Source organism: Fundulus heteroclitus, chromosome 22 (genome assembly GCF_011125445.2).
Source record: "Fundulus heteroclitus isolate FHET01 chromosome 22, MU-UCD_Fhet_4.1, whole genome shotgun sequence".
Taxonomy (NCBI): domain Eukaryota; kingdom Metazoa; phylum Chordata; class Actinopteri; order Cyprinodontiformes; family Fundulidae; genus Fundulus; species Fundulus heteroclitus.
Genome location: NC_046382.1, coordinates 19,079,289 through 19,100,631, shown reverse-complemented (window position 1 = coordinate 19,100,631; position 21,343 = coordinate 19,079,289). Strand labels below are relative to the sequence as shown.

At 38.8% G+C, this 21,343-nt stretch overlaps 1 protein-coding gene across 1 annotated transcript in view; it reads right to left on the bottom strand.

Moving 5' to 3' along the window:
* Positions 1-21,343, bottom strand: part of lmbrd1 (LMBR1 domain containing 1) — a 78,387-nt gene that overhangs the window by 1,763 nt on the left and 55,281 nt on the right. Inside the window, exons 13-14 of the mRNA XM_036126392.1 lie at positions 20,118-20,267; positions 18,403-18,484 (exon numbers count right to left, since the gene is read on the bottom strand). Of these exons, the coding sequence (XP_035982285.1) occupies positions 18,403-18,484; positions 20,118-20,267 (232 nt within the window). The remainder of the gene's footprint in view (positions 1-18,402; positions 18,485-20,117; positions 20,268-21,343) is intronic.

Below are 21,343 nucleotides of genomic sequence, written 5' to 3'. Positions count from 1 at the left end.
GACATTCTTGTTAACAACAGAAACAAGTAATCAAGGAAAAACTACAAACGGAAAATTTTAAAGCTTTAAAAGCTTCTTTCACCTAATTTGTTGGCTAATTGTGATGCAGTCATCAAATAAACAATTATTTTGTAAATCAGTTCTGATTGATGGGCAAATACTCAACATTTGTATTTTATTTATTATTAATAAATTCATAAAAGCTATGAAAATGTACCTCCTTCGGTCTATGACCACATCAACGACAGCATGTTCTCTAACGCGCCTTGTTTTAAGATAAATAACTCTGCTTTGATGCATAAATCCGGGTGATAATATAATTTGTTCACTTTCTGCTCAAAAAAACCCGAATACCTCTATCAAAGTACCTGTATCTTTCTTTTTATTTATAATATTCCATAATAAAAAGATATGAGTTGGCAGATCGTACTGAAAATAATTATTGAATAAAATGATATTATTAATTATTAGCTCTTCCTTTTTTCCACATTTATCCTTATTATTGTAATTAATTTTCATCTTGGAAAAAAAAAGGGTTAAAACTAAATTCTGCCTGATAATCCGGGCAGCTTCTATGTGGTGTTACAGAGGAAAAACAAGAAGAAAAAAACACATCAGGAACCAAATAAAAGGTGACATCTATTGCTACATGGTGCATGATATGTCTGAGTTATAAAGGTGTCTGAACTCACTTAAGAGTTAAAAACAGGCAGCCATTACAAAATGGAGCAGTGCCTCAGGCAATTTTGTTATTCTAACCATAAAAGACAACCAGGAGTTGGAGGAGAGGAAAGCCGTGTCACAGTCGATGTGAATATGGCACGACCAATGAATGAATGTTGAATGATGTAACAGTTAATGGAGCCTTGCATCAAACATATCGAGTCTCACATTTTGAAAAGCCAAAAGGTAAAGGCATGACGCAGGCGCCAGCAAATCATGAAGATGGTGCATCAATGTTTTTAGGGTGTACATACAGCCGCAGTACTCCAAGTTTCTAATGAGTGTAAAATATTTGGGACCAAAGAACTGCACAGCTACACGCTTCAACAAATATTTTTAATCCTACATGGCCCGTTTTGTGATTCTGTGGAAACAATGAATGACAAAGAACTAAACTCAGCAACAAAAAGAACAAAGAGGGTCATCATCCTGTCCACATTGCCTCGGCCACAAGATGTCCATTCACCTGGGAGTGAAAGATAATATCAGCCCCTTTTCTATTACCACTCAAAAGCCTGGGGGTTTCGAGAAGCCTGGGCTTTGCAAATCACTGCTAGCATTTCCCTACGCTTTTAACCGGCCAATTTCACTTCCCCTACGCTTTACTTTCACGGAGCATTGGTCCCCCAACCGACCCAGTATTTGTCTGCGTTCTCGGACTTGTTGAGGGGGCGGGTTTGCGTACAGCATGAAAAACTTTTCACCACCAGGGTGGAGTAAGGAGCAGTAAAAAGATGAGTTTACAAATTTATCAATTTTATAACCTTAATTTTTCACAAAAAGTTGTTTTAAGACTATTTTAGGCGAGAAAGTACACCTCCAAACTTCAGCTCTGCGGTCAGTTCATCAGGATTGTGAGCCCAATTTGATTCTGCTTGGACTTGTCAGAGGCGGCAGCCCCGCTGACCCACTGCAGTCTCACTCAGACCAGCCCGGTGCTGTTGCCTTTTGTCAGCCAGACCGTCTGGGATTTCCCACAGACTGGATCATGTCCATCACAGCTGAAAGGTCACTATAAAGCAATTACTAAATTAGTGGGGAATATCTATACATAACAGATGTCAAACGTGAAAATCTTGGCTGTGTGTTTTCTGTGTTTACATTTGCAACGCCGACGGGGTGGGGACAGCTTTTGCCGGGGACAGGTCATCCAAAACGAGGTCTGTCCCCGGTAATCAGGAATGTCCTGACAGTGTTTACTAAGTCGTTTTTGAGCCTAAAAAGAATTTTTGCACCTTGCAGCATCAGCCGACATTACCATTGTTGTACGCCATCTACTGGCAATACCATGGATCAATCAGAAAACAAGATGGCGACAACTAATGCTAACAACAGGTAAGAGCCAGCTCGGCGCGATCGAAGACGAACCCGATCACATATGGTAAATATACAAAAAAAGCTCTCTGTTTACTAATAAATAGAGCAAAAACAATGTGTAACACCCAGAAACTACCACACATTAACTACTGACCACTCTTCTCTAGTTTCTAACTGTACCTGTATGAAAGACAGGGGCATCTGTGTTCCTTATTTTCACTTTGTTAACACAGCAGCAGTGTGCTGCCCAAAAACATGCCTAATTAAAAATCTGTGAGGCGAGCAGCTGATAAAACAACACAAAATATCGGTCGATTTATCGGCCTACTGATGAAATTGCCTTACCTCTACTTGAAGCACTGAATGATTACCACTTAGCAAACTGCAGTTCGTTTACTGAACCAATAAACGCGGTTTCAGCTCTTTTAATTCCCTAGCAGCTCTGACACACAAAAGCAAAACTCCTTTATTCTGCCTTTCCCAAATGTGATCATGAACACAAAAGGAAATCTGTCTGAAAATGAAACAAAAGTAAAGCTCCTATTCTATGTAACAAATTACTTCTGCAGGATAACTCCGCTTTTCCTCCTAATGCCAGCTTTGGAGTCTTCTTAAACTGATACAGCTATTGATCAGACAGACTCAGGCAAAAAGGACAACAAGCGTTCCAAAGCTGAATCACTCTCCTTTTATGTGTGTGAGTGAATATTGGCAGGCGAGCGAAATGCGGATGACGTCTGAAAGTGTACAGCGTCTGTGCTTCCCCTGAGCAGTCTGATTCTTATTATAGCGGAATGGTGGGAAAAAAAATCCCCACCAAGATCTCATTGCTTAATGAGGTGCCACACACAGGCACTCAAAAGAATGTTATGTAAATACATTCCTTATTAAAACTTCTCAACAGAATAAAGGAACAGAAAAGTCAAAAAAAAAAAAAAAACTGGAGTTGGGCTAAAATGCTAGATCTGGCTTTATTAGAGAGCCATCTGGAGCATTAACACTGACCCTGCTGTGCTGCTCCAGTCAGGCTGTTACTAACAGAGCTCTTCACACTGACTTGAACCCCATGAACAGTGCAGACACATTTATGTGAAGCTACAGGACATCACGATCCAAAGCCATAACTTTGTGATGCATTAAAGCCAGTACCATCAAAAGTTTACCCCAACAGAAAACTGAAACTTAAGAAAGGTATCAACTTCCTGCCCTATACCACTTATGATACAGATGGAATAAGGGGATTTAAATCCCAAGACCAAGAGAGCAGCAGAGTCTTTCCAGCAGACTCCAATCGTTCTCTCGCCCATCTGTGGCTCTACAGCGGCTTCAATGAAACCCCGACTTCTGAATGGGACCTACAGATGGTTCACAACAGTGGTCTGCCTCAATATAATATCATGTACAACATTGACCGGCTTCACCTTGAAATCATTACTGTTGTTTGATAAGAGCATGGGGCCGGCGTGGGGATGTAGATAATTTCACCTTGACTTGTGTGATACTCAGGTGAGTGCTACCCTATGCAGCACGATGAATAATGCATGTCTTTCATCTCCACAGCATGCATAGAACCTAGTGCGCACATGCAAGCACTCAGTGTTCTTCTGAAGGCTTCTTTTAAAACAACTACTCTGGAAGCATCATGGTGCACTTTTGCTTTCTCTCTCTCTCAAATCTTAAATGCAATGGAGCATTTTTTGTTCAAGTGCCCTCTGAGGATGCTGATGCTCCTTCAGTAAAATTATTTTCTTAGACATAGTGCTTCTCAAACAAACACATGCCGGGAAAGTTCACAGAAAGCATCTTTCACAGTGGAAAATTCATTTGTGGGGCCTCCAAGAACTCTTGATGCAGACACACAAGACGTCATACAGTAAAGTGGCCCACCACGACTTGACCTCAGAAAAAGCTAGCAAGAAGCCTTCAGGAGGAGAAAGGCACACTTACCTAAATTGCGAGCCCTGTTTTTCACTACTATGGGTTATACAACATCAGGTAACTTGCTGTAAAACAAATTAAATCAAATCTGAACTTTGCCTACTGCTGAATTAAAAGCAAGCAGGCGGATCATGAACTACGCTTTTATCATTACTAATAGCCAGTTTTTGATTGGCTAGGAGTGGGCTGCTTTAACTAGTATCTCACTCTACTTATTTTTTGTGGTCGCCTCCCTTCTCTATAAGCACAGTGATTGCTTGTGAATCTGTGTCTAACCTCACCAACCCATGAGTGATGGGCGGCACCATTTTGTCTCGCAACTTCTGGTTAGGCAGTTTTGCCGTTTTGTTAATAGTTGTAGCTTTGGTTGCGGCTCTCACTTGCGGTGAAGTAAAAGGACAACTTTTGAACTTAATTAAGTGCCTGGATTTTGCTTTTAGAACGAGGCATAACATCACCATTTTCACAGCAGTGTGCTGAAAAAACTTGGGCTTTTAACTGCCCTAATAATCTGTACTAAGCATAGCAAAGCACAACACAGAGACTTGAGATTACACTACAAAGAGAAATGTTCCCTAGTTGACATAATGATTATAGTAGTTATCAAGTCACGTTTCTTTCAAATAAACATACCTTATTGTGGCGCCTTGACTACATGACTGTCCCGAATCAACAATACAGGATCATCCTATTATTCATCAGTAAACTCCAGCTGTCACCAACACAGGGGGACCGGAGTTCCTGATTTGTGCGGGACTATGCCGCATTTTTCGCTCTTGTCCCAGTGTCGCACTAACTAAAACAATGCCCCGTATTTGACTGGATCAAATTCGGAAAAGCAGAAAAAAATATTTTGCATGTGCGTTTCCGGAAGATGGCAGAGCTGCAGTTACCGTTAATGAGAGCTGCACCGGCTGTCAGTCAACATATGCAGCAGCGTCTCACCTCCTAAACAGCTGCACACCAGGATGCTTGTAAAATAAAACAAAATAAAACATGTTTTTTTTTCTAATAAACTTAAAAGTCAGGGTATTGCGCTGGTGCCTATCTTCAGTGGTTAAAGAGCAAGAGGCGGGGACGCAGTGCAACCTCAACAGGTCGCCAGTCACAGTTTTATTAAACTGCTCTGCGCTGTTCTGGCTACTCCTCTGCTGCTCTGTTAACGTGAACTGCAGCAGGAATTACAGATGCCCACAAGCTATGAAAGAAGCTGAAACAGCTCTGCTGAAGGCGGGGCTCAACTGAGCTCTGAACGGACAGTGCTGTGAATGGATCATCCGCAGCACATTCATTATGGGCTTTATTTTTTTCTGCGTGAGGAATGCAATGCGTGTGAAGTCAGGGAAATGCGTGTCTCATGGTCACTGGGAGAGCTGAGAGGTCTTTGATGAGGCAGACGAGTTCCCTTAGAACTTTTGGACGACATATTAGTTTCTTTTCATGCCATTTTCTGATACTGACAACAGCGGATTGACGGCTCTCCGGAAGTACTAAGAGAAAACGGGAGAGCCGTTGTTGAAAAAGTAGGCGTGGCTGAATAAGGTGAATAGCGACGGTTTACTACGAGTAGATGTCGACTTAAATCCCCAAAAAGAAGTTATAATTTATCTGGATCATTTGTCTAGCCTTGGAAAAGCCTATAACTAGACTTTGATTCATAATAATTTTTATTGCCGTGTCGAATCATCATGGATGGGATCAATGTACCATTTTCTTCCAAAATAATAAATGCATTGGAGTCCTACATTGACTCAATCAGTGTAAGGTGCCTAGGTCTTGACAACATTTCAAGAGAATCTATTTAGTCAGTGTTAACAGTATCTCCTGGCTGTTATCCAACTTCATAGTTCACATTAAAACATGCGATATAACATTAATTTATTCTAATAGTTTAAAATGAATTTAAATATCATAAAATGTTAAAATTTACTTTATTTTGACACATCCAACTCCTGTCAGTCTTGCTGCAAAGCTGGCTAGTGTCTGAAGCTTCCTGGTGGTTACTGTTCGCTGCGTTGCTCTCGGTGATGAAGAAAAACTAGACGACAGTCCAGTGTTGCCAACTTAGCGACTCTGTCGTTATATTTGGGGACTTCTCTGACCCTTCCAGCAACTTTCTTACAAAAAAGCGATTAGAGAATAATTAAGTGACTTTTCTGTGTTTTTGTCGATTTAGAGCAGGGGTCACCAACATGGTGCCCGCGGGCACCAGGTAGCCCCCGAGGACCACATGTGGTGCCCTCAAGCCTGTAAGAATAGCACAACCCTCCAGTGAGCTGCATTTAAAATGTTATTTTATTTAGTTGCTCTTGCTTTTTATTCATACTTGTATTGACATAGATTTAAAATGATAAATGCATTAAAATATGTTTATATTACATAAAGTTAAGGTGAGCTCTGACTCTTCTAGTTCAAAGGTCAGTACAGGTAGCCCTTCGTATGACACAGTACCAATGAAGTAGCTCTCGACTTCTAAAAGGTTGGTGACCCCTGATTTAGAGACTTCACATTAAAGCGCTATGTGAGGATGACACGGCTGCTAGAGCTCCCTACCTTCCTCTGTGCCGTCTCACAGGCACAGGCTGCTGCCTCGTCCTGAAAGCCCTTCATGCAGTCAATGCAAAGAGAGCAGAGAGGAGACCTGCTCCGTTTTCACATTGCAAATGTATAATGCATGCACAAAAGCTGCCGGTGATTCCTCCATGGATGGGTGGGCTGAATAAGGTGAATAGCGATGGTTATTTTCACATTGCAAATGTATAACGCATGCACAAAAGCTGCCGGTGATTCCTCCATGGATGGGTGGGCTGAATAAGGTGAATAGCGATGGTTATTTTCACATTGCAAATGTATAACGCATGCACAAAAGCTGCCGGTGATTCCTCCATGGATAACAAAGCGGGATATAAATATAATGTAAATACAGTTTTAAGAAAAAAAATTATGTAGTCTCTTTATATTTTCTTGGTTAATGTTGCACTAAAAAATTACCTTATTACCATACAGTCTGAATCACTTTTTCACCTTGCTTAATGCATGTGGCTCTGATCTGTTTGGTAAAATTAGATGTATGCAGTGTTGATTCAGGCAATGTATAAAAAAAAAAATCATACATTACGCCATTAAGTAATCTTGATTTACATTGCATTTCAATTGCGTTTTAACTACAGTAACGTAGTTAATTATTATAGTTTTGTTTCAGATACAACCCCCTCCCCAGAGGTTCCCTGAATATTTCTGTAAAATGTAGTGGAAGTCTGCTGGCTGCAAGATGGAGATATTTTTCAGGAACATAGCTTGAGAGTGACACAATCCATTGTAATGCAAATTGATAATGATCCCCTTGCAGCAAAGAAAATTACTATTAATTTGTGTTGGTGTTGTGAAAGCCTGATGTCGAAAATTGCTTGGGCACCTGAGATCTCAGAGGTAACACAAAATTGTGACCATCGCTTTCCTGAAGCTCTTCAAAAACAATGCTATGGAAACTGGCAAGTTGCTAGGAAACAGACAGGAGTCTGTAGGGTAAAAAAAAAAAAAAAAATCTACCTGTGTATTAAAAATGTTCCTCTCTGAATCAATACGTCTTGTTGGGTGAAAAGTGCCTGTATGATTGTGGCTATAACATAACTGAAATTGACAAAAAAATAACCTCACAATGTGAAACTGACAAAAAGGCAATGATTAGAGAAAGGGGAGCACCCGCTTTAGGATTTTGCTTTGAAAATTGATCTGTGGGCTAAGAATCTAAAGCTGTGGTTAGACTAGTTGATATTAGGTGTGAAATAGACTTATCTCCAGCAGCTCTGTTTTGCTGAAACATAATGACAAAGAAGCCTTCCCTGATGCATAGCTTTCTGTGAGTTTAATTCAATTCTTTGTAATGGAACGCGTTGTGCTGTAATAATTAAAGTTTGCATCATTTGCTTGTAATACCATTCCTAAATTATTGAAGTCCCATCACTACTGTGAAGAACCTGCAATTTCTGAGCACTGCTTTACGATATGCTGAGTCAAAGAGTAATGATATGACTATGACCTTAGAGCAGGTAATAGATATTTTTTGCACAGAGCACCTGCTTGCCAAGATGTTTGTATCATTACCGTAGTATGTCCAGCTGGCCACTCAATCACAAGCCTGACTTATACCCTCTTTGGCCTCAATGTAAAATCAGCACTTATTACAAAGCAATGCCCTTAATGTGCCTATGTGAAAGCTGAGGCATCCTTTTTTTAACAAAGGTATTCCCTTCATTTTATTTACTTCATCTGAGATAAGCTTGAGAATCAGAGTATAACTAAATATCAATAGATAGCCAGGTTTGTAAACATACTTACTCTTCTATAGTACTACTTGCCCTACAAAATGAAATAATCAGGCCAAAAGGCTCTCAAGGGACGGAACAAGCAAGACTCAACATTGTGTGTACAATTATTAGGCAAGCACGTATTTTAACATCATTGCAATGCCTATTTTCTATCTACAAGTGGGAAAAACCTGAATGCTTATTGAGTTGAAGAAAATCATTGGGTCTGTAATTGTTTAATGACAGAGTGTGGTCTAAGATCTACACCCAAAATGAAGGTGTCCAAAATGGACGCAAAAAGACATTTAACTGACTCTGAAAAGTCTTTCAGAGGGACGTTGTATTGTTGAATATACACATATAGTGGGGAGTGATCACAAAAAAGTCAAATGTGTTGTTGTGAATAATCTACATGAAGGCAAAACACTCGTTTAAAAAAAGAAGCAAAGTAGGTGCCAAAGATTTGGAAAGATTCCGCTATAACATTCCAACTCAGCAAGTAACTGGCCAAAAGTTGGTCTTCAACTCAAAAGTAAATGGCAAGAAGAATGTTTTCTTTTTAACAACTGGTCTGCTATTTTAAATGTACTACTGTGGCTCACAGCCATGAGAAATGTGAACATTGGATAGCTGACACACAATTAGAGCCGTGTCTGTCAGACTGTAATTTAAATCCCTTTCAACACAGTCCTGAAGGCAGAGCACTGAAACTTGAACCCCTCCTGGGTCCTACAATATGGAGGGTTAAAGGGGATCAAATTAAATTAATACATATATCATGTGACTTTACTATAAAGTAAATGTACTATTACATTTTTAAATGTACAATTAAATGTCCCATTTCATAAAAAATATATTTATTTGATACATCATTGAATAATTGAATAATTAAATGCACCATTAAATTGTGAAATAGACAAAAAAAATGTATGTGCCTTTAAATAATTAAAACAACACAGTTTAACTTTTAGCCAATATGGGGCACTATACTTGTAACTTTCCGGCTTAGCACCACTGAAAGCCACTGGCAACACCGGACTGTTGCAAAAGTAAATAGTCTCCATTTTTTGAAATGTGATAGCAGACCACTTTGGACCAGCAGATTGAGAAGTTATCGAGTTACAAGGCCACATTCCCCCTGTAGATTATACAGTCTCCCATTGTAACGGAAAGAGAGAGGGCGAGGCGCAGCCTGGGGGAGAGGGAGAGGGAGGGGGAGCTCCAGGAGCCGTGGAAGAGGACGGGGCAGACAACAGGCTGAATCATCTGATTATGAAAGGCTGCAGGAACTTCAGAGCAGACATGCAGGTTTGTAAATTATATTTACTGTATTTTGTAATACTAATCATGGCCATGACAAACTTTGAGTCGAGGATGAGAAATGTAGACACATGTAAGGTTACATCTCTTGGCACTGCCCACTTTGGTGGACTTTTTCAAAATGTGTCTGGGAGCGGGGTTATGCTTTTACAACAGTTTAAGTTTAAGTTTCACTTGCCTAGTGAAGAGCTGCTTTAAATGTTTGACTTGAAGGTGAATTATTTCTGTTAATAAATCCTTATATTTTGAAAATAACCTGTCACAGATGTATTTCATATGGGTGCAGAGTTTGCTGAGTGAGAATGCCAGAGCGCAGATCATTCTTTCATCGATTTTCCAAGTATTTTCCTAGGCTGATATTCACAGGACAATGCCTGACAGAGGGTTATTGGATTAGATTTTAAATAACTTAAATGCATTTAATTGAACAGAAGTACATTTCCAATGCAAGATTTTATACAATGATATTGTTAAAGTACAATAAAAAAAGATTTTAACATAATAACCACCTAAAGTCAGAGTTTGTAAGAATTGAGACTAAAAGTCACGAAAAGTTGGTAAACAACTAGGAGCAATGTCAAAAAGCTACTTTTAACGGATGTGGATTCTGAAGCATTTTCATCTAGTCTGAAGAACTTTAATAAACTTGGTGCAGGAGATTGTCATGACCTTCAGACACACGGAGTGTTTCAGCTGGGGATCAACATTTATATTTTTCAGCTTAAATCTGGTGAATACAAACGACTGGAGTCAACAGTGACGATTATGTTGTCAATGGCTGCAGCCTTACAGAATACAAGTAAATGCAATTCAAAAACACACATGAGTAAAAACGGACAAAATCACATACTCATACTTTGAATGCATCAAATGTCCTTATCACTGTGTGTACTAGTTTAAATAGCAGAATATTGCTGTCTCCTATTGATGTTCATAAAATGTACATAAAACAGGCATTGAGTTTAAAATTCCAATAAATCCATGAGAAACTACATATATTGATACAGTTTCAACTAACTGCATGTAAAATGAAAGGCATATATGGAAGAAGTGAGGGAAAATAAATACGAAAAAAACCACAAGAATCTTGCATTTTAAAAAAACATCTACACGATATAGTAAATGGCTAAAATACTAGCAGAACAAAAATGCTTTATTTTATTTAACCTAGATAAGATCTGTTCTCTACAATAAGACGTTCTCAGCAACCTTTCTGTGCAAAATCTTAAACCTGTTGGAAACTGTCTTGACAGTAGCTTTTGATCCTGACCCCTTTTGCAACCTTCCCGCTCTCGTCAGCTTTACAAAGAAGGCACAGTTCCTTTTGAACAAGACTGCATCAATTACAGACTGAGCTGATCAACTGAGAATGACTCCTCACTGACATGGAGTTCCAACTTCCTACAGCCAGAACTATTACTCCCTTGTTTGCATTAACTCCCATTTGTTTTCTTCTCTATCAATTTTACGAGGAGTGTTTGACTCATCTGTCTTTGCTCTGTCATTGTTACACATGAAATGGAGGAACGTATTCTATGCTCTAGTAAAATAAAAACCCTGCTTTATGTCAGAAAAGGTGCTCTTAATAAAAACAAATTCAATGTGTTTTCTTAACACCTGACTACTGCATGCATCTGGCTATTTGGCTGTCAAACATTCAGCCATTAGTTCCTCTCAACTACTCTCAGAAAACTTTTCTTAGTTCCACAAAAACCCAACATATTTCAGCAAGATTAAATATGTTATCCCTCTTTTAAAAAGGAGTTACATAAAAATCAAGAAAAGTTTAGGTCTACTTTTTTTTGTTTTCAGCCATAAAAAAACTTTTGCCTCCAACATATCTATAGACTCTGCTGATTAGTGAATGTATTCCCTCTCAGACACATGCGCTCCTTCAGCTTGACACATCCTCCTACTCGTTGAAGGTGGTACCAAGGGTGTTGTGAAAACAGGAGCCGTTTCAAAGATGGTCAAAAAGATGAAGCTAAAAGTTGTTGTTTTTGTCAAGTGACTGGTATCTCAGCACCTTCATTATAATGCATCACAACTGGAGAGGGATCTAAAATGTCTACATAAAGTAATAAGGCTGACAATTAGATTTTATTTCCATGTATTTCCATGTGACATGTATTTCATTTTGGAAGTACAACTCTACTACTGTTCATATAAAATTAAAGAATACTTTTTAAATCAGAGTGTATTATCAAGTCAGGTAAACTTCTGTATAATATTGATCTGGTTAATTCAGTAGTAGAGGGAGTTGTTGATCAGTGTCAGCTGTTCTGGTGTTAATAAGATTAGCAATAGGTGAACTAAATGAGCAAAAACGGAGCAACAACGGAGTAACAACAGAGCAACAACAGAGCCACAACGGAGCCACAACGGAGCCACAACGGAGCCACAACGGAGCCACAACGGAGCCACAACGGAGCCACAACGGAGCCACAACGGGACAACACCCCCCCGTACACAAAAAGTAATGGGTTTGCAGGTTAAGCCCACAGATATTTTTTCAATACTCATTTCCTTTGACTCCTTTTCAGTTGTTTGCATTTGTCCAGGGTCCATATCACTACTGGTAGCATGAGGCGATATCTGGACCCTACAGAGGTTGCACAGGCAGTACAACTCCATCGGGACGGCTCAGCAATACGAGCCATTGCCCGTAGGTTCGGTGCGTCTCCCAGCAGAGTCTCTAGAACAGGAGATTCCAGGAGACAGGCAGTTACCCTAGGAGAGCTGGACAGGATCATCTGAGCTCTTAAACCCATCTGAAGGACCCATCCTTTCTGCACAGAGGAACAGGATGAATCCTGCCAGAACCCTGACACTGATCTCCTGCCTTTTCTATGGATCAAGTCCGTCTGCCTCGGCCCCTTTCTGGATTCTTCTTCCTGTCGTGTACTACCCAAGCCTGGACTTCGGACCTGTCTCCTGTCTCTGTCCTACTTGGATAACTCTGCATGGTGTGCGCGCTTCCTGTTACCGATTCTCTCACCTCGATCCCATATTTCCCTGTTGTCTAGCCCTTCCGAAAACTTCTCCCTCTGTATGACCCCTGAACTGACAACGACTTCCTCGCAAGCTCTTGCCCTGCCTAGCATTTACAAGATTCAGATCAGTCACCTAGTGATCCAAATCTTCCAGACGGAGCCATCAAGATCGATCACCAGAGCCAGTGCAGCCTCCTGGCATCTGAGAAGTTAGTGGTGTTTATTCAGTGTGCTGTCACCCTCACTGAGTTATTCCTGGCCACTAACCTTATTCTCCTCTCTGTAGTGATCCTGATAAGAGTTCCTGTCATTTCCAGCAAAAACAGTTTATTGAAAATAAACTCTTTAAAACGCTCACTTCTTTTCTTGGTTAAATTATCGGGTCTCCAGATTCTGAGGGTTCATTACAGAGGAGAGGCACAGAATCTGTGTTGCTTAAGGTCCAGTATAAAGTTTCCACGGTCAGTGATGGTTTGGGGTGCCCTGTCATCTGCTGGTGTTGGTCCATTGTGTTTTCTGATGTTTAAGGTCAATGCAGCCATCTACCAGGAAGTTGTAGAGCACTTCATGCTCCCTGCTGATGATACATTTTACGGAGATGCAGATTTCCTTTTCCAACAGGACTTGGCCCCAGCACACAGTGTCAAAGCTATCAGTACCTGGTTTAAGGAAAATGGTATCCCTGTTCTTAATTAGCCAGCAAACCTGCCTGACCTTAACCCCATAGGAAAGCTATGGGGTATTGTGAGGAGGAAAATGTGATACGCCAAACCTAACAGTGCAGAAAAGCTGAAGGCCACCATCAGAGCAACCTGGGCTCTCATAACACCTGAGCAGCGCCACAGACTGATCAACTCCATGCTACGCCGCATTGCTGCAGTAATGCTGGGAAAAGGAGCCCCAGCTAAGTATTGAGTGCTGAACATGCTCATACTTTTTATGTTCATACTTTTCTGTTGGCCAACATTTCTGCAATCCTTTTTTGAATTGGTCTTAAGAAATATTATAATTTTCTGAGATACTGAATTTGGGGTTTTCATTAGTTGTCAGTTATAATCATCAAAATTAAAATAAATAAACACTATAAGTATATCAGCCTGTGTGTAATGAATGAATATAATATACAAGTTTAAATGAAATTATTTTAAAAAAATCTACTTTTTAATGATTCATTCTAATTAAATGACCAGAACCTGTATATGTATAGAGATAATGGTAGACTTCTGTTGACCTAAGCTGGTCCTCACATGTAGATGGCCTAGACTGTACTTTATGTGGCAACTAATGAAGTACAACCTTCCAGAGGAGCTGCTGGTTACCTTCTACACTGCCATTATAGAGGACATTATGTTTGTCCTCTGGGTTTTACTGTGTGGTTTGGTTCATCTCCATAACAGGACAGGTCTAAATTAAAACGCAAAATTAGGTTTGCTTAGAGGATAATTCAGGACGTGTACAGCTCTGGGATCAGGAAAGGTGCAACCATCATCTCTGCAGACCCCACACATCCTTCACACAAACTGTTTATTTTTAACTTTAGGCTGGCACTACAGTGCACTATATATATGTATATATATATATATATATATATATATATATATATATATATATATAAATAACGGTAGGCTTCTTCCCCCAGGCTGTCAATCAGATGAACATTTAACAACAAGAGTATCCCTTTTTAATACCCTTCATTTTTGCACAAATATAGCCATGTCAGGCAGGATATACAGTCCCTCCAGCGAGTTCTGGGTCTTCCCCGGGGTCTCCATGCAGTGAGACATGACCGAGACATTCTTCTTATGTCTCATTTTTCAGTCATCCAGTACATGAACTATAATGTGTTTAATTAAGATTTAGTAAAAGCTAAATAAAGTGTAATACTTCCAACAAGGTAATGAGTAAAGGAAGAAACCCATTAACATTTCGAGTGGATCAAGACCTCTTTCATTAAAACTGCAAAACAGCGCCAGCGGCTAAATGGAAGTTACACTGAGTGTTCTTGTTTTGTTTAGGTACTGAGAAGAATACTAATTTGTAAAAGATAAGATAATGTTACGTAAACAAACTTGGCCCCTATCTGTCCATTAGTGATATCTCAATCTCTTTCAGCCAGCACCTTGTCATTAATCTCTGCAGTGACTCTCTCTCTCTCTCGCTGCTGCATTTTAGTGTGGTTGAATGGAGTACAAATCTGGAGGACAATTAATTTTAATTAGGGCTGGGCAAGTTAACGCGTTAATTTCGCGTTAATTCATTAGACTATTAACGGCGATATTTATTTTATCGCGCATTAACGCATGTTGCTCACATGCTTCAGTCAGTGTCAGTCAGCAGGCACACGGCAGCACTATCCCGCTCCCCCTCCCCTCTCGTACATGGCTCAGCGGCGCCAGCCAATCAGCACGCAGGCTCAGCCTGGCCCGCGCACTCAGCTCTTACACAAACTTAACAAAGAAACAGCTGAGAGAGACCGCAGCAGCGAAAAAACATGAGCACGGGAAGTAGCACCGTTCGGCTTTATTTTAATACCGTAAATGAAATCAAGCTGTATGTTTTGTAAAAAGCCGGTTCATTTCTGTGGAAACACAACAAATTTATCTAAGCACGTGAAAAAACATGAAAACGTCGAGCCCCAGAAACGGAGAGAGGAGACGAAACTTCTCTCATTGCCCCGACAGACGTCTCTGACTGAGGCGTTTCAGTTCTCCAGGGAACATCCAGGTAGATCAGTGGATGGATGGATGGATGTTACTGGAGCCCACACATAACATGTAATTAAGACCTTGAAAGAACCCAGTACATATATTAAAAAGTGTTATTTAAGATAAGATAACATTAGCTAATCCTTTTTTTTATCCCACGACGGGGAAATTTATAGGATTAAAGCAACAGGCAGGTGCACACAACACAGATAAAATTACATAAGGATTGAAATATATAAGAGGTGGATTAGCGAAAAAACACTGAACATAACATTATTATTATTATTATTATTATTATTATTATTATTATTATTATTATTATTATTTAATTGTAATAATAAAATAAAAACCACAAAACCCAAAAGGTCAACAGTTTCATGATACATCAAGCTTAGGGACTGGCTAATATACAGCAGGTCAAAAAAGGCCATATTTTGGCTGCAGTGCTTGCTGTTCTCTTATGAAGAAAAGATCAACTAGTGCACTAAATTCAATAGATGGGTTGAAAATATCCAGTATAAAATAAGTGCTACAAATGTTACAACACTTTTGTTCATATGGCAGCAGAACATTAAAATAAAAGTGCTCTTTACACTACTTTTGAATTCATTCTTGGAGTTTGTAAATACAATGCGATTAATCGCGATTAATCGCGATTAATCAGGGCGATTAATCGCGATTAAATATTTTAATCGTTGCCCAGCCCTAATTTTAATATATCTGCTATATGCAGCTATACCACTTATTCTCCTGCCTTGGGTCCAGATATCAATGATTTTCTTAAGAAACTCTTAGTAAAAATGGACTGCAAACAAAATTCCATACACAATCTATAGTATCACTATAGTTAAGAATAAATCCAACATGCATTTAGGTTACATAATACTTTTTCTTTTTTGGATTTTAATTGATAAAAAAAAACACAATTTTCTGTTTCATTCAAAGCGTGCTATATCAAGAAGACTGAGAGCAACTGACATTTTGAAAAGATACATCACATACTTCACTGGAGCAACAGTGAACAGGGTATATTTTTGTTTATGGGAATAATCAACTCCTATTAAACTTTTTATATCCAAACTTTTTTTTTTCTGAGCATTATTACACACTTGACATTTTAACTCATCATATCTCATTAGCAATTCTGATTGCATCCCAGTTCCGCGGATTGTCATTTGGGAAAGCACCGAAGCACTATTTGAGTCGTTAACTTTCCACTGCACGAATAATCTTCTGATAACAACAACAAACATTCACATGTACAGAAAGCCAATTTCTCAAACAGTTGAAAGACAGACTTGTTTGTACAGGTGACTTCTCTAAATGATCAGAGGTCTAAGTGTTCAAAATGAAAAGGAACACCAATCAGTGACAATAATATAGCCACTAACAAGTGAAGTGACGTGAATAATACTAATTATGTTCTTAGTACTCAATGTTGAGTGAATAATCTTTGGGCTCTCATACGCTGGCAAAATCTGACTTTATACGTCATTTATTATATTTGCAGACCAAGCAAATATTTGAGTTGATTATTATATAAAATTGATTATTATATAAAAGGTGTAAATGTTGTTAAAATAAAAATGAGATTTAAACACCTAGCTTTACAGAAAAAAAACAATGTTAAACTGAAACTTATTTTATTGTGTTTTTAGCTATTGTGTGCAAAACGACTTGAGATAATGAAATATTCTAATACTGACCTGCTGAAATATGCATCACTCATTTGAAAAGCACTTTTAGGTGGAAAAAGTGGCGATGTTGTAAAATATGGATTGTAGAATATATAATGGGAAAAGAAACGTCTGATTTTGGAAGAAGAAGAAGAAATGTTATGCAATAACGCAGGTTTCTGCCAATATGTAACAGTCTAAAACAGTTCACACATGAAGTACATCACTAAGCTGGTGTGAAAAGGTTTTACTTAAGTAAGTGTGTGTGTGTGTGTGTGTGTGTGTGTGTGTGTGTGTGTGTGTGTGTGTGTGGGGGGGGGGAGACACTAATCCAAAAATTGGCCTCTCCAACACACGTACGACAAGGACCAAAGGAATCTGCTAGTAACGTTTCTTCGACATACCCCACAAGCAACAAGTCTGAGCAGTTGTGTCAGCATTAGTGGAAGATATACAATCTCAGGCTGGTGGCTCTAAATCTGGAGTAGGCAGTAATGCTTGGGCCTGGATGAGCAACAAATCCATGATAACCTTTCAGCATGCCGTAATTTAAGTGGTCTGAGAGGAAACCAGACTTTGGCACCTCCTTTTGGCTCTGGTCCAGGCTTTAGGAAATTTAGAACTGTGCATGACTGGTCACTGGTCATTTATGCCCACAAGGTGCTACCAAATTACCTGCATGAGTTAGTGCCCACTGTTACGGAGGAGCACTCAGTCACGCAGTTGTCATGCAGACTCGTTTCAAAAAGCACAAATTGTACTCTGTGCAATGTAAATGGAGAGAGCTGTGGTTTGAACAGCCAACTAAGTTAGGCTTATTATGGTTCATGTGTCAGAATAGTAAAGCCGATTCTAGGCAACGTTTGTCCTTTCTCAACATGACAGCAACATGACAAACGGAAATAATGAGACAATATGCCCAGTTACTTAGTTTGAAGAGATGATCGGATTGTATTTTACAAACTTTCCTGTAATCATTGAACCAGACACAGACATAGATAATTTAGTAATTTAGCACAGATAACTTGGTACGAAGGTGTAGTTTAAATTAATCTCTGTACTGTAGTGGACCCTTTACTACCAGTCATGACTTGAGCATTAGTCCAATGGATAAATTACCATAATAAAGCTCACTGGTGTGATGTAGATGTACAAATTTATGTTTTCATGGCTGATGTACCGTAATTAGCGTTGGCATGGGCACAAATACAAGCTACCTCTCGCATGAGTAAATGCTTATTCTTTGTATAATTTGCTCTCACATCTAATAAATGATAATCAAGACTACAAAACAGGGTCTCGCATTAAGAAGCTGGGTTTGAACCCACTCCGTCATGTTTTCCAGAATAAATCTGTGAGGACTGTATCTTTGATTGTGAGTAGTGCACCCCCAATACTGTGAAAAGAAGCAGTGGGATCTTACCCTCAGGTGCGGCTGCGTCACATATCTTTGTAGTGCTAAAAGTAGCATTTCCATGTACTGGATCAGTTGAGAGTGCCTGACTCTAACGATGGACAAAAAAAGACATGTTAGGTATTTGCAAGACACAAAAACTACTTCAAGCATATTAAAAACAACGTTTTTTGGGGGGATCTAGAAGTCTTGTAACTATTAAATAGAGAAAGACAGCTCACTTAGATTTAAAAAAAGAGGAATATTGATTAGACTGCCATTTGGGAACTAGTTAAACTGCAATAAAGAAAAATATCAAGTCACAATTTCAATGACTTACAGTTTTTAATTTTGTCCTTTGTCTGATCCAGTACCTCTTAGTTGAGCGTAGTTATTACTTATAATAGTGGTTCTTAATCCTGGTCCTCATGATTCAGATGTATCTCTGCTCCAGCACACCTGCTTTAAATGATAACATTACCCTCAACATCATGTGCTGCAGACACATGCTGAGCCCCATTTATTTCAGTCAGGTGTGTGCCAGCAGAGAAACACATAAAACATGCAGGACAGTGAATCCCGAAGAACAAGATTAAGAACCACTAAAGAAGGTCCCAAATTAATCAAGGATATTGCTGAAAAAAAAATTTAAATTTAAAGTTTAAATTTCAAGGCAGTAGTTTCAAGTTAAAAAGGCAGTAGTATTTGCTAAATTACATACCAAGTACTCAGGCAAATTATTAACTGGAATACCAGCTAATGACACATTCATATACATTTTGTAATTTGAAACACTGCAGCAAACTGGTCACTTAAGGAACTTGTATAGTACTGAGTTTAAGAGTGATTTATACTATGCAAATTGTCAGAAGTGTAAATAACGTTTTACTGCAGCTCTCAACAAGCTTAACTAAGCCACCAGTTTGGATTTTTAGATTGATGAGAAACTGACAATGCTAATATACATGCAATTTAAATTTTTGTTGAGGAATCTGTGTGTCCATCTGTCAATCATACAATGCAAATTAATATTTGTTTTTCTGCCTTTTTCTTTTTGCCATGAAACAAACTGAAATGACATATGCCTATTGTAAATCTGTTTACTGAGATGGTAGATTAAATAGGAGAACCACAGCTGCATACATTTGTCCAAATAAAGTTGTAGTAAGTCACACATAATACAACTATTTATTTCTGTAATATCACTTAGCCTTGGATATTGTCCTGACATGGGAAAGACAGAAATAAATTAGAATGCCATGGGTAAAAATCCATGAACAGGTAGAAATAAAGTACATTCGACCTGTGAAGCTAGTTTTTAATTCATTCTCGTCTTTCAGTAAGGGAGATTATGTTTTAGCAAAACAAGGGCATGGTTTATTTAAATTATGCGGCTTAAAGGATTTTTAGACAGAATGCACGCATAATTCTGCATTAAAACCAAATGCAGACACCCACACAAAAAGAGCAGAGTTAGAACCCACAAACGGTATACAGTCAAACAACAAATCCACACAGCAAAAGCCACTTTGTCTGACAGATAGACAGAATTTAAAAAGAACAAGAGTCTAAAAGGCTGGCTGCAGGCCCATAGAGACCACACTGCTGCCTACACGGAGCTGGACCACAGTGGTTTAAACCCACTGATACTGACATTGTTAGAAACCCACACTTGGAGGTAGATCTCATCAGGGAGACCAAAAACATAGAAAGACATGGGAAATTACATGAACCGTTTTCCTCACCTGTACAAGATATTTCTGGCTGCCATACATGACATATTGTGGGGCCAGACTGTAGATCATGTAGCTGGTGTGGAGAACAATCAACAGCAGAATCATGCAGAGGAAAAGGAGAGCCTGGGGACGTGTTTTCTTTGGTCTTATTTTGTACAGCTAAGAAGAAAAACACAGGAATGTGCTGCTCAGTGCTTATTCTGGGGAAGCAGATATACCAGACTTTATAACTTTACACAATTGAAATAGCACAGGGAGTAAATCACAAATTATAAACATAAACATTGGTTTAACCAACAAGAAACTAGACAAATATATTACAATATTAATAATAGTGCTCCAAACTGTAAACTGAGCATTGATTAAAAGAAGTTTCAGTAAAGCTGATGCTTATGTTAGTAATGTTTATATTTGTAAATAGTAAAAGTAATCCCTTAGTTAAAACTCATTTATTAAAGATAAAAGAAAAATAAATAAATACAATATCAGGCAAATGGTTTTAATACTGTCTTCTAAGCAGCTCAATACATTGATCTCTGCTATTAAAATGCCATAGGCAGAGGAGCTGCTGTCCCCAACGGTGCAACTATTCTGGGACGGTTTGTGTCACATTGTCCTTGTGCCTTCATACTTGCAAAGTCAGCAAACTGATTTCCCATACAGTTGAATCCATATATTTACATATGCTGTAAAAAAAAAAATCAAAGGCTTTGCTTTGCCACTAATTGAGAATAAACCAGACTAAACCTCTCCTGATTTAGCTAATCCTGGCCAAAGTGGTTAAAAATGTCCTGATGCATCACAATAATCCGTCCAGAGGACCTACTCAATATCTTTTTTTTTGTACCTTCTTGTTTTAGGTTAGCTAGCAAGATACCATTTTTTTTTTTACTTTCTTCTTAAAATATTAGTAAAACCCTGTTTTACTGAAACTGCTCTATAACTCACACAGCATGACACCTCACATAAAAAAAATAAAAATAAAAACTTGTAAAAATACTTGTAGTGCCGTCTCCTGATAATGTAGATCTTAAAGAAAAACGACTGGAAACTCAAGATTGTTTGTGTTGCTACCTGTGGAGGCCCCTGATGCCTGTTTTATTTGAAAAACAAATAGTACAATTACCATGAAGGCCAAGAGAACCTTTTTCAACCTGGATTTAAGTAACTGCCTGTAGTGACGGCTGTTGTAAAAACAACATGGGTAAATGTTCTGCTCTGTCTTACACAAGACA